The following is a 21,674-nucleotide window of genomic DNA, read 5'->3' on the forward strand; positions in this document are numbered from 1 at the left end:
GCTCCTGACAGATTCTGACCAGCTTCTGACAGCTCCTGACAGCTTCTGAGCTTCTGACCAGCTCCTGACAGCTTCTGACTTCTGACCAGCTCCTGACAGCTTCTGACAGCTTCTGACCAGCTCCTGACAGCTTCTGACCAGCTTCTGACAGCTCCTGACAGCTTCTGACAGCTTCTGACCAGCTCCTGACAGCTTCTGACCAGCTTCTGACAGCTCCTGACAGCTTCTGACCAGCTTCTGACCAGCTCCTGACAGCTTCTGACCAGCTCCTGAGCTTCTGGCCAGCTGACAGCTTCTGACCAGCTTCTGACAGCTCCTGACAGCTTCTGACAGCTTCTGACCAGCTCCTGACAGCTTCTGACCAGCTTCTGACAGCTCCTGACAGCTTCTGACCAGCTTCTGACCAGCTCCTGACAGCTTCTGACCAGCTCCTGACAGCTTCTGACCACTTTCTGACAGCTCCTGACAAGCTTCACTTGTATAGACAATCAGAAAGGTTCTCTAACCCGTATCTGTGCAGCATGACAGTTTGTGATTATTCTGCCTTACAAATTGGGACTTTGCAACACTTTTCAGTTTATTACTAACCCCTCTTATGGCCATTTAGTGCCACCATGTGGTTCTAATATGTTATGACCATCACTACTACCGGTGTCCAATCATATTTTTTACACATGTTTTATATCTAGAAATTAAAACACAACAATTATAAAACAGTGCATCAACTCATCATTTCATAAAGATCACAAAATCCAGCATTATATTTTGAACATCATGGAACACTTCAAAAGCTTCCTCCCTCTTTGGAAAATCATTTCAAGGCTGTATTCACAAGAACTCTCTTCCACATTAAACTATTCACCCCTATGCCTTTAACTCCAGATCATACCCCATCTCCCAGTCCTATCCATCCCAGTCACAGTGTTCCTGGTTGTCTCTCTGTGCTCTATCAGTGACTGTGAACGTTATTGGTGTGTGGTGGCATGGGCAGAACAGTCCTCCCATAATATGGCATGCCGAAGGCTGGGCTCTTTCCCGCTATGTGGAGGTGGTGATGGTGGAGGTGAGGAAGGTTTTCCACCTCCCCAAACTGCCTGAGGTGGAACAGCAGGGTTAACTTCCTGGTCATGGCCCTGAGGGTGAAGAAGAAGAGGAAGAAGCAGAAGAAGCAGAAGAAGTAGGGAGAGAGAGAATAGGAATATATTACATATCATGACTGTCTCTGAACAGATGCCATGACCATTGAGAGGTAAACATAGACTTTTTTCTGCTGTCCACGCTCTGCATGAGATTGGTTGATTCCACTGACAGTATAAGTCTACATCAGCTTTCCATAGACACTCCTCTGTGATGGCTCCTATATGGCTCAGGTGATAGAGCATGGCACTAGAAATGCCAAGGTTGTGGGTAAAAGCATCTGATAAATGGCATACAGTACTATACAGTACATCATCCTACCTGAGGGCGAAGAAGGAAGCCAGGAGCTCTGAGAGGATGAAGAGGAGGTAGATGGAGTGGACGGCCCTCTCCAGAGGGAGGATGATGATGTCCTCATCAGTCAGGAAGAAGAGTAGAATGGGCAGCTGGAACAGGAAGGATATCAGCCAGAACCCAGCCAGCTCTGGCACCTGATCACAGAGGGAGGAACACAGAGAAAGAGACTGAAGCGACAGAGTGGAAGAGACACAGAGAGAAAGAGACATACACACACAGATATATGAAGACACACACACAGTCAGACGCTCAGTGGGGCGTCCTAGCCAAGTGTGCGCGCAGTGGGAATGTTTACACACCTACTCACACAGGGTACTTAAACAGGCAGTGTATCAGATCAGATATTCATTGAGTTTGTGGGAAAGGGGGAAGACAGTGAAGGAGAGAGAGGGAGAGGAGAAGCATTTCCAGAGAGGAAGTTAGGTTCAGTTACCTTCTCTTTGAGGTTTCCGATATAGCCCAGATAGAGCCTGGTGATTTCACAGATGGTAAGCAGAACCACTCCAGTCACAAGTAGAGCCTGGTAGTACCCAGGCAGGTAATACAACTATGACAAGAAAGACATATTGTATTAATGATCTGGGTATTCCATACATAATAAATTGAGAGTTGGGAAACCTTGGGGGAAACCTCTGAAGTCAGTAGGGAAAAAGCCACCTTTAGATCCAGCATGAGAACAGCAGAGACCCACCAGCATGGGAAAAAGAATATGTTGAAGTACAGGATCATCTGAAGGGGTAGGTGAGACACCAACTCATTGACTGGAATATAAAAACATAAAACTATTTATATTTGAAGTTTCGCAATTTGAATTATACAAATGCTTTCCTGAATATCCAAAAATATATCCAAAAATATATAAAATACTTTCCTAAAACAAAACAAAATCCCAAATAATATTTGACAAAGGCATTATACAGCATACAGTACTCCATATATTGTAACAGGCAACAGGCCTACCTGTTTTATCATCCTGGTCCTTGTTGTAGTCACTGCTAAAGTCCCCTGTCCTGTTGTTAGTGAACACGGATCCACCGACAGAGGCCAGGCCCATCCGGAGGTTCTGGGGTATGGGGGAGTAGAACACAGGCATTGTGGCCCAATACAACCATGTACCGCTACCACTCTGTGTGTGTCCAGAAAAATGTATGCTATTCTTAAGCTAATAGAAAATAAATTGGTGTATAGAAACAGAAGACAGAGTGTGTGTGTTCCTGATTGAGGACTACAGGGATTAGTCAGTTAACCAGACAGCAGCGTCTACTAATCAGATTATCGGAGTGGTGGGAGGAGGAAGACAGGGGATTAGCACCCTTGACAGACCTAGGAGCGTGTCTCTGTCTCTGTATTCACTACGTTATTATCAGGGTTTAATATGTGGGAGGAGAAAGTATGATGGCAATCAGCGGTTTTTAGATGGAAGGAAAAGGAAAGAACTGAAAATATACTGAACAAAAATAAAAATGCAACATGCAACAATTTCAATGATTTTAGTAAGTTACAGATGAAGAAGCCAGACATGGAGGACTTGGATGGTGTGGTTAAACATGGTCTGCGGTTGTGAGGCCGGTTGGACGTACTGCTAAATTCTCTAAAACAATGTTGGAGGCGGCTTTTGCTAAAGAAATGAACATTCAATTCTCTGGAAATAGCTCTGGTGGACATTCCTGAAGTCAGCATGCCAATTGCATGCTCCCTCAAAACTTGAGACATCTGTGGCATTGTGTTGTGTGACAAAACTTCACATTTTAGAGTGGCATTTTATTGTCCCCAGCACAAGGTGCATCTGTGTAATGATCATGTTGTTTAATCAGCTTCTTGATATGGCACACTTATCAGGTGGATGGATTATCTTGGAAAAGAAGAAATGCTCGCTAACAAGAGTGTTAACACATTTGAGAGCAATACGTTTTTTTTGTGCATATGGAACATTTCAGGGATCTTTTATTTCAGCTCATGAATCATGGGACCAACATTTTACATGTTGCGTTTATATTTTTGTTCAGTATACATAAAACCAATGAAACAGTACCCTGTAATAGGTTCAGGATTAATGAAGGTAATCTTTGAAGTCAACATTACCTTTTTGGTACGCTAACTGCTGTCATTACCTGCTGAAACTCTACTGTACAGCGTTTTATTTGGATGGAAGACAGACAGCATATTATACCACAGAGTCAGCATGAGACACATTCTACGTAACTTGTTTAAACTTTTATTGACAAATGTATATTTTAAAAGAGACAGTGTGGTAGGCTCTGCTCTGCATAGCTGCACCGAGTCGTTTGTTCTCAAATTAGGGCCTGGCTCATGTTGTGGCCTTGGGACCCCTCTCATCATCTGTGACTGGATGCAGTGACAGAGTCAGGCCACCAGATCTTATTGTGCTCACAACTCGTCCCTGGGGGCTCTCAGGGGAAAGTGTTGAAACTCCTTTGGCACCTCTTCTCCCTTCTGAGATCTCTTGTAGAAACCCAGAGAGTCCAGCAGGCTACTGATCTCATCCACCTTCATCTTCTTCACAGGGACAGTCTTATACAACACACACAAAATGCTTACATTCAGTACAGGCAAGCGACCATGATAACCATAATAACCATAATGACCATAATAACCATAATGACCATAATGACCATAATAACCATAATGACCATGATAACCATAATGACCATAATAACTATAATGCCCATAATAACTCTAATGACCATAATGACCATAATAACTATAATGACCATAATAACCATAATGACCATAATAACCATAATAACAGTAACAACCATAATGACCATAATAACCATAATGACCATAATAACTATAATGACCATAATAACCATAATAACCATAATGACCATAATGACCATAATAACCATAATAACCATAATGACCATAATGACCATAATGACCATAATAACAATAACAACCATAATGACCATAATGACCGTAATGCAACAGGTTCACAAAAGACAGAGGATTTATTAACATCACATTCTCTTTAACTGTTTCAGACTACACTGATATGCTCTTGTTTTTTCCTTGCGTAATGCCTTCTTTAATTAGTTATTTATCCCTCCCTAATCTTGCCAGGCTTGAGTCAAGCTCAGGAAAATAGATGTTATTTCCCCAAGCATTTTGCTGATACTCTTTGTCTGACACGTACAGTAGATGACATATAACACCTTGAATGGGAATCCATATCTAACCTGAACAACCTCATCCTTATCATCATAGAAGATCAGACGTGGATTCTTCTCCTCTCCTGAATCATATTCCAGGTTGTGACTTCAGTGGAAAGGAGGATCAAGGAAAAAACATGTACAGCCGATATCCTGAAGACAGATTAAACCCAGTCCTGGACTAAACATCTATTTCTAAGAAGATTCTCCATAAAGCATTCTCTGATGTTCATTCCCTGATTCTCCAGTTTAAGTCCAGGACTAGGCTCAATCTCTGTCTGTAGAATACAAGAACAATCTACTTCTGGATATATTTCCACTGAGGTCAAACATCATTAAACATACTTAAACACTGACACATGATGGTTTCAAATAATTATGTTTCCCGAAGGCCTGGTTAGACACACTTGTGGTTTGAGGCCAATTCATGCTGGTATAAAACTGGGCTGTCGCTAACACAAATTGTCTTGTTTATCTGGGAGGTTGTGAGAAAATACAAAAAGGCTTTGTAACCATATGAGGTAATGACAACTCAGTACAGTTCAATGCAGACTTGATCTACATAGTAACATAGTAACCACAATAAAATGCTACTGCAATGCCCATAACTCTATCTGAAACCTCCACAGAAACCACAATAGAAGGATACTACAATGCCCATCGCTCCATAAGGAACATATAGAGCTCAGGCATCTTCTTGATGGCTCATCCAACTACACTTGGAGCCTGAGGGAAAGAGGAACAGACAATGAGCATTTGTCATTCACCACGACCACCATGTCTAATGTGCTTCTCTGCAGTTAGATTAAAGATAGTGTAGCCTCCATGTGTTAGCAATAAATATGTGTCCTGTTCCGCAGTATGACATTTAACCAAGTACAGTCATTTCACTAACTGAATCACCACATCGGTAAGACTTACCTTTAGTATGCCCTTGGCTATTACAGGTCTCTCTTCAATAGCTGTATCTGTGACATTTTCTTCCGTCATTCCTGTGGCAGAAAAGGCCAGCGTGAGCAACAAAAAGGTCCACATGTTCGAGCCTAAACCTTGCTTCTTGAGTCTTCAGTGGAGTTCTTTCGACAAATGACACAGGAAATTACCTTGGGGGTGACACTAGACCCCTATGCTCAGGTTGGACTGAACCAGGATTCAGGGCTGAGGGGGGAGAGGGTCCCTTGAATTTTTTTTCTCTTATTTTTTTGGGGGGGGTTATACTCAATGACAGACATTATGGGGAATTGTCACCAGATGGGAATAGTACTTGTTCTACTTGCAATGGATTGGATATAAATAAAATTGTTAATGAACACTTTCTGTCAGGATTGAAACCCCCTGACTAACTCCGCAAAAGGTCCTCTGTCTCTGTAGTGGTCCACGTAACCCTTCAGCACACCTGTGTCCTTATCACCTTTTCCCAGTGCAGGAAGCTGGTGAAAACGCACCTAATGGCACACTGCAGTACATTTACTACATCTTGTTATACCTATATGTATAACAGTAAAATACATGCTAAACTGTGTACTACAGAGAATAGGGAAACATAGTTAAACAAAATAGATTGAGAGAACTTTCTCCATTTCCCCACAAATAAATAATACTTTAAATGGAACAACAGTGGAACAACAGTATAGCTGCAGTATGTCAGGTTAAAGTAAATGGTTACATTAAATAAGCATGCCTTTAATCCTAGAAGTTTTCTTAAAATGCAGTCCAATCCCATGACACAACAATGCAGTACACGACAAAAGACAAGTGTTTTTTCATAGTAAAACCTTTGCTTTGACTCTGTCTAGTAATCAGCAGAATGTACACTAGGTCACCCCTAGGGGGCACTAACAACTGCTTCTTATTTCCTGGCAGAATTTGCGGGTAAAATGTACTTCCAAATCCTGGCCACAGACAATTATGTTTCCAACAAAAATAAACCATGCCGGATTGGAATGCTGAAGCAAAACCATCTATCTTCCTATATTTTCCAGGCTTGGTCCTTAGAACTTGAGGTTCAGTCCCTACACTTGAACCTCAACGTGTGAAAGCGATGATGTGTCAGATGACAGAGCAGTCCCCAATTTAGAAGAGTTTAACAGAGTTTCATCCCCTTGGCTGTAAATCCACAGCCCAAACCGAACAGAACGGAACAGGCCCCTTCCAACACGGCCTCCATTTGGAAAAAGAGTTTACAGCTTTGTCTTATAAACCCAGACGTGTTTCTCACCATGTACATTTTCCAGACAAAATTGAGCATCAGAACAATCAAATGACAACTAATTTCATAAAAGAGAAAGAAGGGGGAGAAAGAGAGAGAGAGAGAAAGAAAGAAAGAGGAGAAGAAAACAGAGCGAGAGAGTAAGAAAATAAGAGATGGTGAGAGAGAGAAGAAAACAGAGCGAGAGAGAAAGAAAGAGGAAGAAAATAAGAGATGAAAATAAGAGATGGTGAGAGAGAGAGAGAGAGAGAGAGAGAGAGAGAGAGAGAGAGAGAGATGATAGGGTATGGTATCCTGCCTCTGTGAGACTAGTACTGTTTATGTGTAGATGCACACCATATGTACTCTCCCTGTGTGTGTGTAGTGTGAGACTACAGTGAGATACAGCAGGTCACATGGTGATCACTAATTCATGTGATAAGACAGGGAAAGAAATGCAGTTAAGAGTCATACCCAACATACACACCCCTCCATTCATATCATATCATACACAAACCTTTCATATCATGTCGTATCCTGTTCCCCATTCAACATACACAAACGTTTCATATCATGTCATATCCTGTTCCCCATTCAACATACACACACCTCCATTCATGTCATATAATACACACACCTCCATCCATATCATATCCTGTTCCCCATTCAACATACACACACCTCCATTCATGTCATATAATACACACACCTCCATCCATATCATATCCTGTTCCCCATTCAACATACACACACCTACAATCATGTCATATCCTGTTCCCCATTCAACATACACACACCTCCATTCATATCATACACATACCTCAAATCATATCATATCCTGTTCCCCATTCAACATACACACACCTCCATGCATGTCATATCATACACACACCTCCATTCATATCATATCATACACACACCTCCATTCATGTCATATAATACACACACCTCCATTCATACCATATCCTGTTCTCCATTCAACATAACATTTTGCCCAGTGTCAAGCCTAAACAAGTTCAGACTGTATGCCCCTATATGCGGCAAATCACCATCAGTTTTGTCAAATCATCTCAGAGTATCGCACCGTAATCAAACATAGTATACTTATTTAGGACCACAGGTATGTCCTTAGCACGTGACCAGACCAGGGACAACCCATGGGCCCTAGTGCTGGATTATACAGGTATACAGCAACAGAACCAAAAGCAGGATCAAACATCCACCTCAATAATACTCTTCCCTGCCTCCTTCCTATGATGTCAGTGGGAGTATAATAACTTCCCAGCACGCCGTCCTGTACACCGTGCATAATGTTGGAACCCAAACTGAAGGCCCTCTCTCTTCTCCCAACACGCCATCCTGTACACTGTGCATAATGTTGGAACCCAAACTGAAGGCCCTCTCTCTTCTCCCAACACGCCATCCTGTACACCGTGCATAATGTTGGAGCCCAAACTGAAGGCCCTCTCTCTTCTCCCAACACGCCGTCCTGTACACCGTGCATAATGTTGGAGCCCAAACTGAAGGCCCTCTCTCTTCTCCCAACACGCCGTCCTGTACACCGTGCATAATGTTGGAGCCCAAACTGAAGGCCCCCTCTCTTCTCCCAACACGCCATCCTGTACACCGTGCATAATGTTGGAGCCCAAACTGAAGGCCCTCTCTCTTCTCCCAACGGGACCGGTTCTGCAGGCCTGTGTGGGTCCATCCTGTCTCCTGCCTTAGATTCCGCACACTCAGCAGTCATCGGGGCTTGTTATACAGACACTCATTAGTCTCCACAGCTACACAAAAGGTCGAGAGTACACTGGGGAGACTACGGGGGGATTGACATCATGGCGGATGTGGGAGCTTTGTGATGATCGATGTCCTGTCCAGCCGTTGACCATGTCAGAGAGGCTATGGGACAGATTACCACTGTCCCTCTCTGATATCAGGCTGCTAATGGAAAACACATGGCTGTGTGTGTGTGCTAAATACATGGTTGGGACACACACACACACAAACACACACACACACACACACACCAGCCTGGTCGCTCAAGATCCACAACAAAATTCAACGTAGGTCCAGGTAAGCAGCACATTGGGAGATGACTTCCACCAGGAACAACAGTGAGTGCTATTTACTATCAAGTAATCTTGGGTTTAGCCACAAACTCTCATGTTCAATTCTAATGCTAGGGACACATTTTTTACGGTTTGGTTTTAACCCTATCCCAAACCTTAACCCCTAACTTAACCATTCGGAACGAATGCCTAAATCCTCGAAATGTGATGTTTATGGACAAATGTCGGATTCTACAGTGAGACTGTGGGAGCTTGTTACGCACACGCACACACACACACACACGCACACACACACGCACACACACACGTATACAAAGCAGTGACTCACAGTGTTCCAGCTATGAGAGTGAGACGTCCATTTTTAAACCCTGGAGTCTCCAAAGCAGTGACTCACCTTCCTTGTGTTCAAATCAGAGAGTCAGACGGCCATTATTAAACCCTGGAGTCTCAGGCAGAACACTGGGAGGGCAGACGGAGAGCTGTATCGTATGAGGCAGAACACTGGGAGGGCAGACGGAGAGCTGTATCGTATGAGACAGAACACTGGGAGGGCAGACGGAGAGCTGTATCGTATGAGGCAGAACACTGGGAGGGCAGACGGAGAGCTGTATCGTATGAGGCAGAACACTGGGAGGGCAGACGGAGAGCTGTATCGTATGAGGCAGAACTCTGGGAGGGCAGACGGAGAGCTGTATCGTCTGAGGCAGAACACTGGGAGGGCAGACGGAGAGCTGTATCGTCTGAGGCAGAACACTGGGAGGGCAGATGGAGAGCTGTATCACCTCAGCAAATTAAGCCTGGATATAGAGGGTTTGAATAACCATGACTTGGCTGGAAAGGGAGAGAGGGAGAGAATGATAAGGATAGATCTAGCAAGGGGACAGCCTGAGAGGGGAAATCCTGACATACATTTTTTTTGTAACAATTCTTGGCACAGAAAAGAGTTCAAAGAATGGTTGCATCTCGTACATGTACAATGTACACAAGGTGTTCAACCATTTCAGGCTTAAGTGTAAGTATTAGAATGCTTTGATTAGATTTACTCTAGGACCATTGCTTCAGTGAATACAAATATACACTCTGTTGAATTGTTTCCCTTCTCCCGGTTTTGGACAGAAGAGAGCTGAATCTTGTGATCCTTTTGGAGCATAGGTTCTTTACTCAAAAATGAGGTTCTTTACTCAAAGCTCTGGGCCTAACTCTGGAATATGTGAGAGTGAACAGAGTGAACTCTTTTTCATGGCTAGAGACACACTGTTCAGTGGGGGTGTGGGAAGAGATGGAATGAGGGAAAGAGAGGGAAAGAGGGTGTGAGGATTAAGAGAGAGAGAGATAAAGAAATAGAGAGAGAGAGAGAAAGGTAAGGAAGGAACAGAGTGAGAAAGAGGGAAGGGGGAGAGAGAAAGGGAGGGAGAGAGAGATGGAAAAAGGAAGAAACTGACGTGTTTTCTACTAGACCCAGATCTCCTTAATATACTCAGCAGAAGTATGCTGACAAAGGGGGAAAAATACATTTACGCAATTGAATGTCCCAGACAACTGTTTTCACACCCGCCTCTTTCCACCAGAAAACATTCTGGATGGAGAGGGACTGTATATTATTCACATTCATCTGTAATGCCATGTTTACGTCAAGATGAGATGATAAACTAACAAATCATACAAGCATAATTGCCAGCTCAGTGTCTGTGTTACAGAAGCGGTGTCGTTGAATGTTAATAGCGTGCTGAGTTTACTGTCTCTGTGCATGTGACAACTTTGTTAGCCTATGCAATAAATTGTAGATTCAGAAGAGCTAGCCTACGCTTTAAATGCCTTGTAGTTTCAGAAGCGCTAGCCTACGCTTTAAATGCCTTGTAGTTTCAGAAGAGCTAGCCTACGCTACAAATGCCTTGTAGTTTCAGAAGAGCTAGCCTACGCTTTAAATGCCTTGTAGTTTCAGAAGAGCTAGCCTACGCTTTAAATGCCTTGTAGTTTCAGAAGAGCTAGCCTACGCTACAAATGCCTTGTAGTTTCAGAAGAGCTAGCCTACGCTACAAATGCCTTGTTGTTTCAGAAGAGCTAGCCTACCCTACAAATGCCTTGTAGTTTCAGAAGAGCTAGCCTACGCTACAAATGCCTTGTAGTTTCAGAAGAGCTAGCCTACGCTTTAAATGCCTTGTAGTTTCAGAAGAGCTAGCCTACGCTTTAAATGCCTTGTAGTTTCAGAAGAGCTAGCCTACGCTTTAAATGCCTTGTAGTTTCAGAAGAGCTAGCCTACGCTACAAATGCCTTGTAGTTTCGGAAGAGCTAGCCTACGCTACAAATGCCTTGTAGTTTCAGAAGAGCTAGCCTACGCTACAAATGCCTTGTAGTTTAAGTAGAGCAGATTTAATTTAGTTATCATTTGCAGAAAAGCAATAATACTCATGATTCAGAGAAAGAGGGATACCTCAACAGCTGTCCAACTGAATGTATTCAACTGAAATGTGTCTTCCGCATTTAACCCAACCCCTCTGATTCAGAGAGGTTCTGCCTTAGTTGACATCCACAGCGCCCAGGGAACAGTGGATTAACTGCCTTTCTCAGGAGCAGAATGACAGATTTCTAATTTATCAGCTCATCTATTTAATCCAGCAACCTTCCGGTTACTGGCCCAACGCTCTAACCACTAGGCCTCCTGCCACCCCCTTCAATGTCTGCTGACACTTCAAACCCCACATGTAGCTTAATTACGTTATTGCAGATTTATTTTAAACACTAATTATTTACTCCTAATCCCTTTATGTCTTTATATGATGCATAGCTACATCATAATAGACATAAGTGATTTAGAAAATGAAAGTAAAGTGTTGACAAATGTCTATCTGGGACGTCATGCAATCTGGTTGTAGTCAACCAACAATGGCTACAGAATGTCAGAATGTTTTATTTAAGTGTGGTGCCATTGTAAAGGAGCTTTGGGCAATATTATACAATTATAAATCACGAAGCGAGTAGATGGCACTGGAAATATATAAACACACATGGGATCTCTGTGCTACTTCCTTATGGTGATACACTGACCTCAGCATGGGGTGGTTAGTGTGTGTGTGTGTGTGTGTGTGTGTGTGTGTGTGTGTGTGTGTGTGTGTGTGGTTTAGGGAACGCCAGTTCCATTTCCAGTAAAGGTAATCTCATAAACTCTACAAAAAAAGAAACGCCCTCTCACTGTCAACTGCGTTTATTTTCAGAAAACTTAACATTAAATATTTGTATGAACATAACAAGATTCAACAACTGAGACATAAACTGAACAAGTTCCACAGAAATTTAAAAAATTGTGGGGGGGTCAAAATCTAAAGTAACAGTCAGAATCTTGTGTGGCCACCAGCTGCATTAATTACTGCAATGCATTTCCTCCTCATGGACTGCACCAGATTTGCCAGTTCTTGCTGTGAGATGTTACCCCACTCTTCCACCAAGGCACCTGCAAGTTCCCAGACATTTCTGGGGGGAATGGCTCTAGCCCTCACCCTCCGATCCAACAGGTCCCAGACGTGCTCAATGGGATTGAGATCCGGGCTCTTCGCTGGCCATGGCAGAACACTGACATTCATGTCTTGCAGGAAATCACGCACAGAACGAGCAGTATGGCTGGTGGCATTGTCATGCTGGAAGGTCATGTCAGGATGAGCCTCCAAGAAGGGTACCACATGCGGGAGGAGGATGTCTTCCCTGTAACGCACAGCGTTGAGATTGCCTGCAATGACACCAGCTCAGTCCGATGACGCTGTGACACACCGCCCCAGACCATGACAGACCCTCGACCTCCAAATCAATTCCTGCTCCAAAGTACAATCCTCGGTATAACGCTCATTCCTTCGACGATAAACGCAAATCCGAGCATCACCCCTGGTGAGACTAAACCGCGACTCATCAGTGAAGAGCACTTTTTGCCAGTCCTGTCTGGTCCAGCGACGGTGGGTTTGTGCCCATAGGCAACGTTGTTGCCGGTGATGTCTGGTGAGGACCTGTCTTACAACAGGCCTACAAGCCCTCAGTCCAGCCTCTCTCAGTCTATTGTGGACAGTCTGAGCACTGATGGAGAGATTGTGTATACCTGGTGTAGAACCTTTTTCAACACCAAAGGTTTCTACCGGGAACCAAAAATGGTTCTCCTATGGGGACAAAGCCTTTTTTTTCTAGAAGTGTGACTTTCTTTGTATCCCCTTAGGTTAGAGGCCTTGTGTATATCTTAACCTGTACTGCCCCCTCAATGTTGAAATACTCTGCTTTGTCCAATATGTCAGCCTACAAGTAGTACATGTCAAACAGTGGAGCTCACTCTAATACCGATAACTTATGGGGAGATATAAAACATGTTCTACACGCATTCTAGCCGCCAGAAACATTTATATTTTCAACGTCTTTCAAGTGTAACCTTACCCCAGTTTCATTTCTGCTTTGCATTGCAAAAAATATTTGTATTTTTTTTTCCCTCACCCATAAATGTATTTCTTCCAATTTTTTTGCAGCAACGGCTGAAATGGCTACCAGATGTGGATACAATCTGTTCCTGTTACCATGGTAATGCAGGCTACTGAATAAGACATCCAGGTTATAGGGCTGTTAGCTTGGCTGACTCACTGCAGCTCTAGTTTTTAAGGCCTAGTTGCTGTTTCTATAGACCTGGTACAATAGTGTTTCTTGGAAAAAAAGGTGCTATCTAGAACCTAAAACGGTTATTCGGCTGTCCCCATAGGATAACCCTTTTTGGTTCCAGGTATAACTCTTTTGGTTCTATGTTTAACCCTTTTGGGTCCAGTTAGAACCATTTCCAATATTCTACATGGAATCAAAAAGGGCTCTAATCAGAACCAAAAAGTGTCATCCTATGATGACAGCTGAAGAACCCTTTTGGAATTCTTTTTTCTAAGAGTAATATGGGCCAAGATCCAAGTTCTGTTTAGACGGGCAGTCAACTTGTGGTTGTAGTTCCCACGTATTTTATTCGCCCCCAAACGTTTAAACTGCCAAACCTAGAAGATATTCTGCATGGTTCTTTTGTTTTTCTTAATGCTGTTGCTGACAATTTGCACAAGAAGCTTTGATCATCTGAATAAAGAGAGAACAAATATTTTCATATTTCTCTAAACAATGTTTCACTTTGGATGGAATCACAACTCAGTCCAAAACCACAACAATTTAAACAGGAATTTTTCAGTACGTAGAAAAAAAGTCATTGTCTAATTTCAACTAAAGAATGGTATTTTAACTGGCTGAGTTACAAGAAAAGACTTAAAACACTATCTGCACACTTACTAGTACAAAAACATTGTGGTTGAAAGTTAGATTGCGCATGTCATTCTCAAAGCCACTGACAACATGCCAATATGCCTTCTCATTCCTTTCTGTCTCATAGGGCATGTTGAGGGAGAGCAACTGTGCGACAGATGTTGCAATTCTAGGCTGAGAACCTCCACCATCTGCAAGTTACACGACAGTAAGTTCTACTCAGGGCCATGTATTTACATGTAACTTCATGGCTCTGTTTCTACTCTGACAGTAAGTTCTATAGCATTCTAACATTCAGTAAGTTCTACAACATTCTAACATTCAGTAAGTTCTACAACATTCTAACATTCAGTAAGTTCTACAACATTCTAACATTCAGTAAGTTCTACAACATTTTAACATTCAGTAAGTTCTACAACATTCTAACATTCAGTAAGTTCGCAATATTCTAACATTCAGTAAGTTCTACAACATTCTAACATTCAGTCAGTTCTACAACATTCTAACATTCAGTAAGTTCGACAACATTTTAACATTCAGTCAGTTCTACAACATTCTAACATTCAGTAAGTTCGACAACATTTTAACATTCAGTAAGTTCTACAACATTCCAACATTCAGTAAGTTCTACAACATTCTAACATTCAGTAAGTTCGACAACATTTTAACATTCAGTCAGTTCTACAACATTCTAACATTCAGTAAGTTCTATAACATTTTAATATTCAATAAGTTTTATAATGTTCTAACATTCAGTAAGTTCTATAACGTTCTAACATGCTGACCAGACCGGACACGTCGCGTGCGCTGGCGTCGCAAAATACATTTAGAAATCCATGTTATTGAATTATTGCACCCACACAGCTCACACGCGCCAACTAGCGTCTGTGTTGCCAAGGGCTAAAATAGAAATCAGTTCTATTTCTGACGCAGATCGCGCTGAAAGTCCTGCCTCTCCCATCTCCTCATTGGTTTATAGAAGCAGGCACCCACGTGCCATCTCCTCATTGGTTATACCCACGTGGGTGATTGAAAGACAGACTGTTTTGCCGGTCGTTGTGGTAATACTATGAAAGTTTAGATGCCAATCACCATATAAGTTCAAAGATGAAAAAGCCTGGAAGGAGGAGAGATGACTAGAAACGATTCGGTTGGCCGTTTTATGTGTGGATTAATTGTCGGAGTAGAGGACCTTGTGCATTTCAGGTAAAATAACAACTCAATGTTTATATCCCAGGACAAATTAGCTAGCAAGTGCAAGCTAACTAGCTAAATTGCCATACATGTTTAATGCTTTTCGACCTGTCCCCAAATTAATATCATTGGTTCAGAGTTTGTTTTGATAATTTAACCTGCGTGTTGTGATCGTGTTTGGTGTAGGGGGACAAAATTAATTCATGCACGATGGCGCACGTGCGCAGCCGGTTTGGGTTCTGTATTACTGTCACACCCTGATCTGTTTCACCTGTCTCGTGCTTGTCTCCACCCCCCACCAGGTGTCTCCCATTTGTTCCCATTATCCCCTGTGTATTTATACCGGTGGTTTCTGTTTGTCTGTTGCCAGTTTGTCTTGTCAGGCCTACCAGCATGTTTTTCCATACTCATGTTTGTCTAGTCCTCCCGGTTCCGACCTTTTCTGTCTGCCCTGAGCCCACCTGCCATACCATTTCGCCTGCCCTGACCTCGAGCATGCCTGCTGTCCTGCACCCATCTGACTCTGACCTGGTTTACAAACTTCTGCCTGTCCTTGACCTGCCCCTTCTCTATTAATAAATATCAGAGACTCTAACCACCTGCCTCCTGTGTCTGCATTTGGGTCTTGTCCTGTGTTGATCTACTAATGTTCAGTAAGTTCTATAACATTCTAACACTAAGTAAGTTCTAGATATCATTCTACTCGGTCAGTTCTATAACCTTCTAACATTCAGTAAGTTATATAACCTAACATTCAGTAAATTGTATAACATTTCAACATTCAGTAAGTTTTCTAACGTTCATTAAGTTGTATAACATTCTACTTTGTCAGTTCTTTAACATTCTCCTCTTTCAGTTCTATAACATTCTAACGTTCAGTAAGTTGAATAATATTCCACTCTGCCAGTTCTAGATAACATCCTACTCTGTCAGTTTGATAACATTCTACTCTGCCAGATCTATAACATTTAGTCTGTCAGTTCTATAACATTCTACTCGGTCAGTTCTATAACATTCAACGCTGTGAGTTCTATAACATCCTACTTCAAATCAAATCAAATCAAATGTTATTTGTCACATACACATGGTTAGCAGATGTTAATGCGAGTGTAGCGAAATGCTTGTGCTTCTAGTTCCGACAATGCAGTAATAACGAACAAGTAATCTAACTAACAATTCCAAAAAAAAACTACTGTCTTATACACAGTGTAAGGGGATAAAGAATATGTACATAGGGATATATGAATGAGTGATGGTACAGAGCAGCATAGGCAAGATACAGTAGATGATATCGAGTACAGTATATACATATGAGATGAGTATGTAAACCAAGTGGCATAGTTAAAGTGGCTAGTGATACATGTATTACATAAGGATGCAGTCGATGATATAGAGTACAGTATCTACGTATGCATATGAGATTAATAATGTAGGGTAAGTAACATTATATAAGGTAGCATTGTTTAAAGTGGCTAGTGATATATTTACATCATTTCCCATCAATTCCCATTATTAAAGTGGCTGGAGTAGAGTCAGTGTCATTGACAGTGTGTTGGCAGTAGCCACTCAATGTTAGTGGTGGCTGTTTAACAGTCTGATGGCCTTGAGATAGAAGCTGTTTTTCAGTCTCTCGGTCCCAGCTTTGATGCACCTGTACTGACCTCGCCTTCTGGATGACAGCGGGGTGAACAGGCAGTGGCTCGGGTGGTTGATGTCCTTGATGATCTTTATGGCCTTCCTGTAGCATCGGGTGGTGTAGGTGTCCTGGAGGGCAGGTAGTTTGCCCCCGGTGATGCGTTGTGCAGACCTCACTACCCTCTGGAGAGCCTTACGGTTGAGGGCGGTGCAGTTGCCATACCAGGCGGTGATACAGCCCGCCAGGATGCTCTCGATTGTGCATCTGTAGAAGTTTGTGAGTGCTTTTGGTGACAAGCCGAATTTCTTCAGCCTCCTGAGGTTGAAGAGGCGCTGCTGCGCCTTCCTCACAATGCTGTCTGTGTGAGTGGACCAATTCAGTTTGTCTGTGATGTGTATGCCGAGGAACTTAAAACTTGCTACCCTCTCCACTACTGTTCCATCGATGTGGATGGGGGTGTTCCCTCTGCTGTTTCCTGAAGTCCACAATCATCTCCTTAGTTTTGTTGACGTTGAGTGTGAGGTTATTTTCCTGACACCACACTCCGAGGGCCCTCACCTCCTCCCTGTAGGCCGTCTCGTCGTTGTTGGTAATCAAGCCTACCACTGTTGTGTCGTCCGCAAACTTGATGATTGAGTTGGAGGCGTGCGTGGCCACGCAGTCGTGGGTGAAAAGGGAGTACAGGAGAGGGCTCAGAACGCACCCTTGTGGGGCCCCAGTGATGAGGATCAGCGGGGAGGAGATGTTGTTGCCTACCCTCACCACCTGGGGGCGGCCCGTCAGGAAGTCCAGTACCCAGTTGCACAGGGCGGGGTCGAGACCCAGGGTCTCGAGCTTGATGACGAGCTTGGAGGGTACTATGGTGTTGAATGCCGAGCTGTAGTCGATGAACAGCATTCTCACATAGGTATTCCTCTTGTCCAGATGGGTTAGGGCAGTGTGCAGTGTGGTTGAGATTGCATCGTCTGTGGACCTATTTGGGCGGTAAGCAAATTGGAGTGGGTCAAGGGTGTCAGGTAGGGTGGAGGTGATATGGTCCTTGACTAGTCTCTCAAAGCACTTCATGATGACGGATGTGAGTGCTACGGGCGGTAGTCGTTTAGCTCAGTTACCTTAGCTTTCTTGGGAACAGGAACAATGGTGGCCCTCTTGAAGCATGTGGGAACAGCAGACTGGTATAGAGATTGGTTGAATATGTCCGTAAACACACCGGCCAGCTGGTCTGCGCATGCTCTGAGGGCGCGGCTGGGGATGCCGTCTGGGCCTGCAGCCTTGCGAGGGTTAACACGTTTAAATGTCTTACTCACTTCGGCTGCAGTGAAGGAGAGACCGCATGTTTTCGTTGCAGGCCGTGTCAGTGGCACTGTATTGTCCTCAAAGCGGGCAGTTTGATAACATTCTTCTTTGTCAGTTCTATAATGTTCTACTCTGTCAGTTCTGTAACGTTCTATTTTGTCAGTTCTGTAACATTCTACTGTGCCAGTTCTATAGCATTCTACACTGTCAGTTTAACATTCTACACTGTCAGTTCTATAGCATTCTACACTGTCAGTTTAACATTCTACACTGTCAGTTCTACAACATTCTACTCGGTCAGTTCTATAACATTCTACACTGTCAGTTCTATAACATTCTACACTGTCAGTTCTATAACATTCTACACTGTCAGTTCTATAACATTCTACACTGTCAGTTCTATAACATTCTACACTGTCAGTTCTATAACATTCTACACTGTCAGTTCTATAACATTCTACACTGTCAGTTCTATAACATTCCACTCGGTCAGTTCTATAACATTCCACTCGGTCAGTTCTATAACATTCTACACTGTCAGTTCTATAACATTCCACTCGGTCAGTTCTATAACATTCTACACTGTCAGTTCTATAACATTCTACTCAGTAAGTTCTATAACATTCAACACTGTCAGTTCTATAACATTCTGGTCAGTTCTATAACATTCTACACTGTCAGTTCTATAACATTCCACTCGGTCAGTTCTATAACATTCTACACTGTCAGTTCTATAACATTCCACTCGGTCAGTTCTATAACATTCTACACTGTCAGTTCTATAACATTCTACTCAGTAAGTTCTATAACATTCAACACTGTCAGTTCTATAACATTCCACTCGGTCAGTTCTATAACATTCAACACTGTCAGTTCTATAACATTCTGCTCGGTCAGTTCTATAACATTCTACACTGTCAGTTCTATAACATTCTACCCGGTCAGTTCTATAACATTCTACACTGTCAGTTCTATAACATTCTACCCGGTCAGTTCTATAACATTCCACTCGGTCAGTTCTATAACATTCTACACTGTCAGTTCTATAACATTCCACTCGGTCAGTTCTATAACATTCTACACTGTCAGTTCTATAGCATTCTACTCAGTAAGTTCTATAACAGTTTAGTCTCAGTTCTATGTCCGTCATCATGAAGTGCTTTGAGAGACTAGTCCCGACACCCTTGATCCTTACAAATAGGTCACAGGCCGATGGCACACTGCCCTAACCCATCTGGACAAGGGTGCTGTTCATGAGCACCCTCTACTTTGCCCTGTTCTACTTTGCCCTTTCTATAACGTTCTACTCCTTCAGTTCCATGGCCAGACAGTAAATACTTTAGTTTAGAGTTTTCTTGCCACATGGACAGGTACAGTAAAATGCCTTTCTTATAAGCTCTTTTCCCAACAGTGCAGTAATCAATGTCAACATATAGTACTCTAAAATAAAGTATAAGAAAAACACACATCGAAATAAGAAAAACATGACAAAGTATGGCATCAATATACAGGGTCAATTCCAATAACATATTTACAATGTGCAGGGATACTGGTGTTGTAGGGGTAGATATGTATAGAGTTAACGTGACTAGACATGAGGAGTAGCATCAGGAGTAGTAGAAAATATACACTACAAGTATGTGGACACATGCTTGATCATTCCAAAATCATGGGCATTAATATAGAGTTCGTCCCCCCTTTGCTGCTTTAACAGCCTCCACTCTTCTGCGAAGGCTTTCAACTAGATGTTGGAACATTGCTGCGGGAACATGCTTCCATTCAGCTATAAGATAATTAGTGAGATTGGGTATGCTTAGGGTTCTTGTACTGCTGGAAGATGAAACTCTGTTCAGTCTCAAGTCTCTGGAAGACTGAAACAGGTTTCCCTCAAGAATTTCCCTGTATTTAGTGCCATCCATCATTCCTTCAATTCTGACCAGTTTACCAAACATCCCTACAGCGTGATGCTGCCACTACCATGCTTCACTGTGGGGATGGTGTCCTTGGGGTGATGAGAGGTGTTGAGTTGGTGTCAGACATAGAGTTTTCCTTGATGGCCAAAAAGCTCCATTTTAGCCTCGTCTGACCAGAGTACCTTCTTCCATATGTTTGGGAGTCTCCCACATGCCTTTTGGTGAACACCAAATGTTTGCTTATTGTTTTCTTTAAGCAATGGCTTTTTTCTGGCCACTCTTCCGTAAAGGCCAGCTTTGTGGAGTGTATGGCTTAAAGTGGTCCTATGGAAAGATACTCCAATCTCAGCAGTGAAGCTTTGCATCTCCTTTAGGGTTATCTTTGGTCTCTTTGTTGCCTCTCTGATTAATGCCCTTTATGCCCTCCTTGCTTGGTCCGTGAGTTTTGGTGGGCGGCCCTCTCTTGGCAGGTTTGTTGTGGTACCCTATTATTTCCATTTTATTAATAATGGATTTAATGGTGCTCCGTGGGATGTTGGACATTTCAGATATTTTTTTATAACTCAACCCTGATCGTTACTTCTCCACAACTTTATCCCTGACCTGTTTGGAGAGCTCCTTGGTCTTTATTGTGCTGCTTGCTTGGTGGTGCCCCTTGCTTAGAGTTGTTGCAGACTCTGGGGCCTTTCAGAACAACTATATATATATATATATATATATATATACTGAGATATACACTGCTCAAAAAAATAAAGGGAACACTTAAACAACACAATGTAACTCCGAGTCAATCACACTTCTGTGAAATCAAACTGTCCACTTAGGAAGCAACACTGATTGACAATAAATTTCACATGCTGTTGTGCAAATGGAGTAGACAACAGGTGGAAATTATAGGCAATTAGGAAGACACCCCCAATAAAGGAGTGGTTCTGCAGGTGGTGACCACAGACCACTTCTCAGTTCCTACGCTTCCTGGCTGATGTTTTGGTCACTTTTGAATGCTGGCGGTGCTTTCACTCTAGTGGTAGCATGAGACGGAGTCCACAACCCACACAAGTGGCTCAGGTAGTGCAGGTCATCCAGGATGGAACATCAATGCGAGCTGTGGCAATAAGATTTGCTGTGTCTGTCAGCGTAGTGTCCAGAGCATGGAGGTGCTACCAGGAGACAGGCCAGTACATCAGGAGACGTGGAGGAGGCCGTAGGAGGGCAACAACCCAGCAGCAGGACCGCTACCTCCGCCTTTGTGCAAGGAGGAGCAGGAGGAGTACTGCCAGAGCCCTGCAAAATGACCTCCAGCAGGCCACAAATGTGCATGTGTTTGCTCAAACTGTCAGAAACAGACTCCATGAGGGTGGTATGAGGGCCCGACGTCCACAGGTGGGGGTTGTGCTTACAGCCTAACACCGTGCAGGACGTTTGGCATTTGCCAGAGAACACCAAGATTGGCAA

General features: G+C 43.0%; 2 protein-coding genes across 2 annotated transcripts; both read right to left on the bottom strand.

Moving 5' to 3' along the window:
* Nucleotides 1–323: 323 nt before the first annotated feature.
* zgc:112294 (transmembrane protein 17A) lies at nt 324–3,115 on the bottom strand. The gene is made up of 5 exons (XM_024440584.2): nt 2,455–3,115; nt 2,152–2,255; nt 1,928–2,041; nt 1,459–1,628; nt 324–1,133 (listed from the first exon to the last, which is right to left on the bottom strand). The coding sequence occupies exons 1-5, from the start codon at nt 2,585–2,587 to the stop codon at nt 950–952; spliced, it is 705 nt and encodes a 234-aa protein (XP_024296352.1). The 5' UTR covers nt 2,588–3,115; the 3' UTR covers nt 324–949.
* A 578-nt stretch (nt 3,116–3,693) lies between these two features.
* On the bottom strand, nt 3,694–5,771 carry selenoe (selenoprotein e). The gene is made up of 4 exons (XM_024440585.2): nt 5,589–5,771; nt 5,317–5,393; nt 4,695–4,773; nt 3,694–4,026 (listed from the first exon to the last, which is right to left on the bottom strand). The coding sequence occupies exons 1-4, from the start codon at nt 5,700–5,702 to the stop codon at nt 3,883–3,885; spliced, it is 414 nt and encodes a 137-aa protein (XP_024296353.1). The 5' UTR covers nt 5,703–5,771; the 3' UTR covers nt 3,694–3,882.
* Nucleotides 5,772–21,674: the final 15,903 nt, after the last annotated feature.

The sequence above is a fragment of the Oncorhynchus tshawytscha genome, linkage group LG12, assembly GCF_018296145.1.
Source record: "Oncorhynchus tshawytscha isolate Ot180627B linkage group LG12, Otsh_v2.0, whole genome shotgun sequence".
Lineage (NCBI taxonomy): Eukaryota > Metazoa > Chordata > Actinopteri > Salmoniformes > Salmonidae > Oncorhynchus > Oncorhynchus tshawytscha.

Coding starts and splice junctions, on each gene's coding strand:
- zgc:112294 (XM_024440584.2), bottom strand. CDS start 2,587: ATGCCTGTGTTCTACTCCCCCATACCCCAGAACCTCCGGATGGGCCTG. Junction 2,042..2,151: donor TTCTCATGCTGGATCTAAAG/GTGGCTTTTTCC, acceptor TTCTTGTCATAG/TTGTATTACCTGCCTGGGTA. Junction 1,629..1,927: donor TCGGAAACCTCAAAGAGAAG/GTAACTGAACCT, acceptor CTCTGTGATCAG/GTGCCAGAGCTGGCTGGGTT.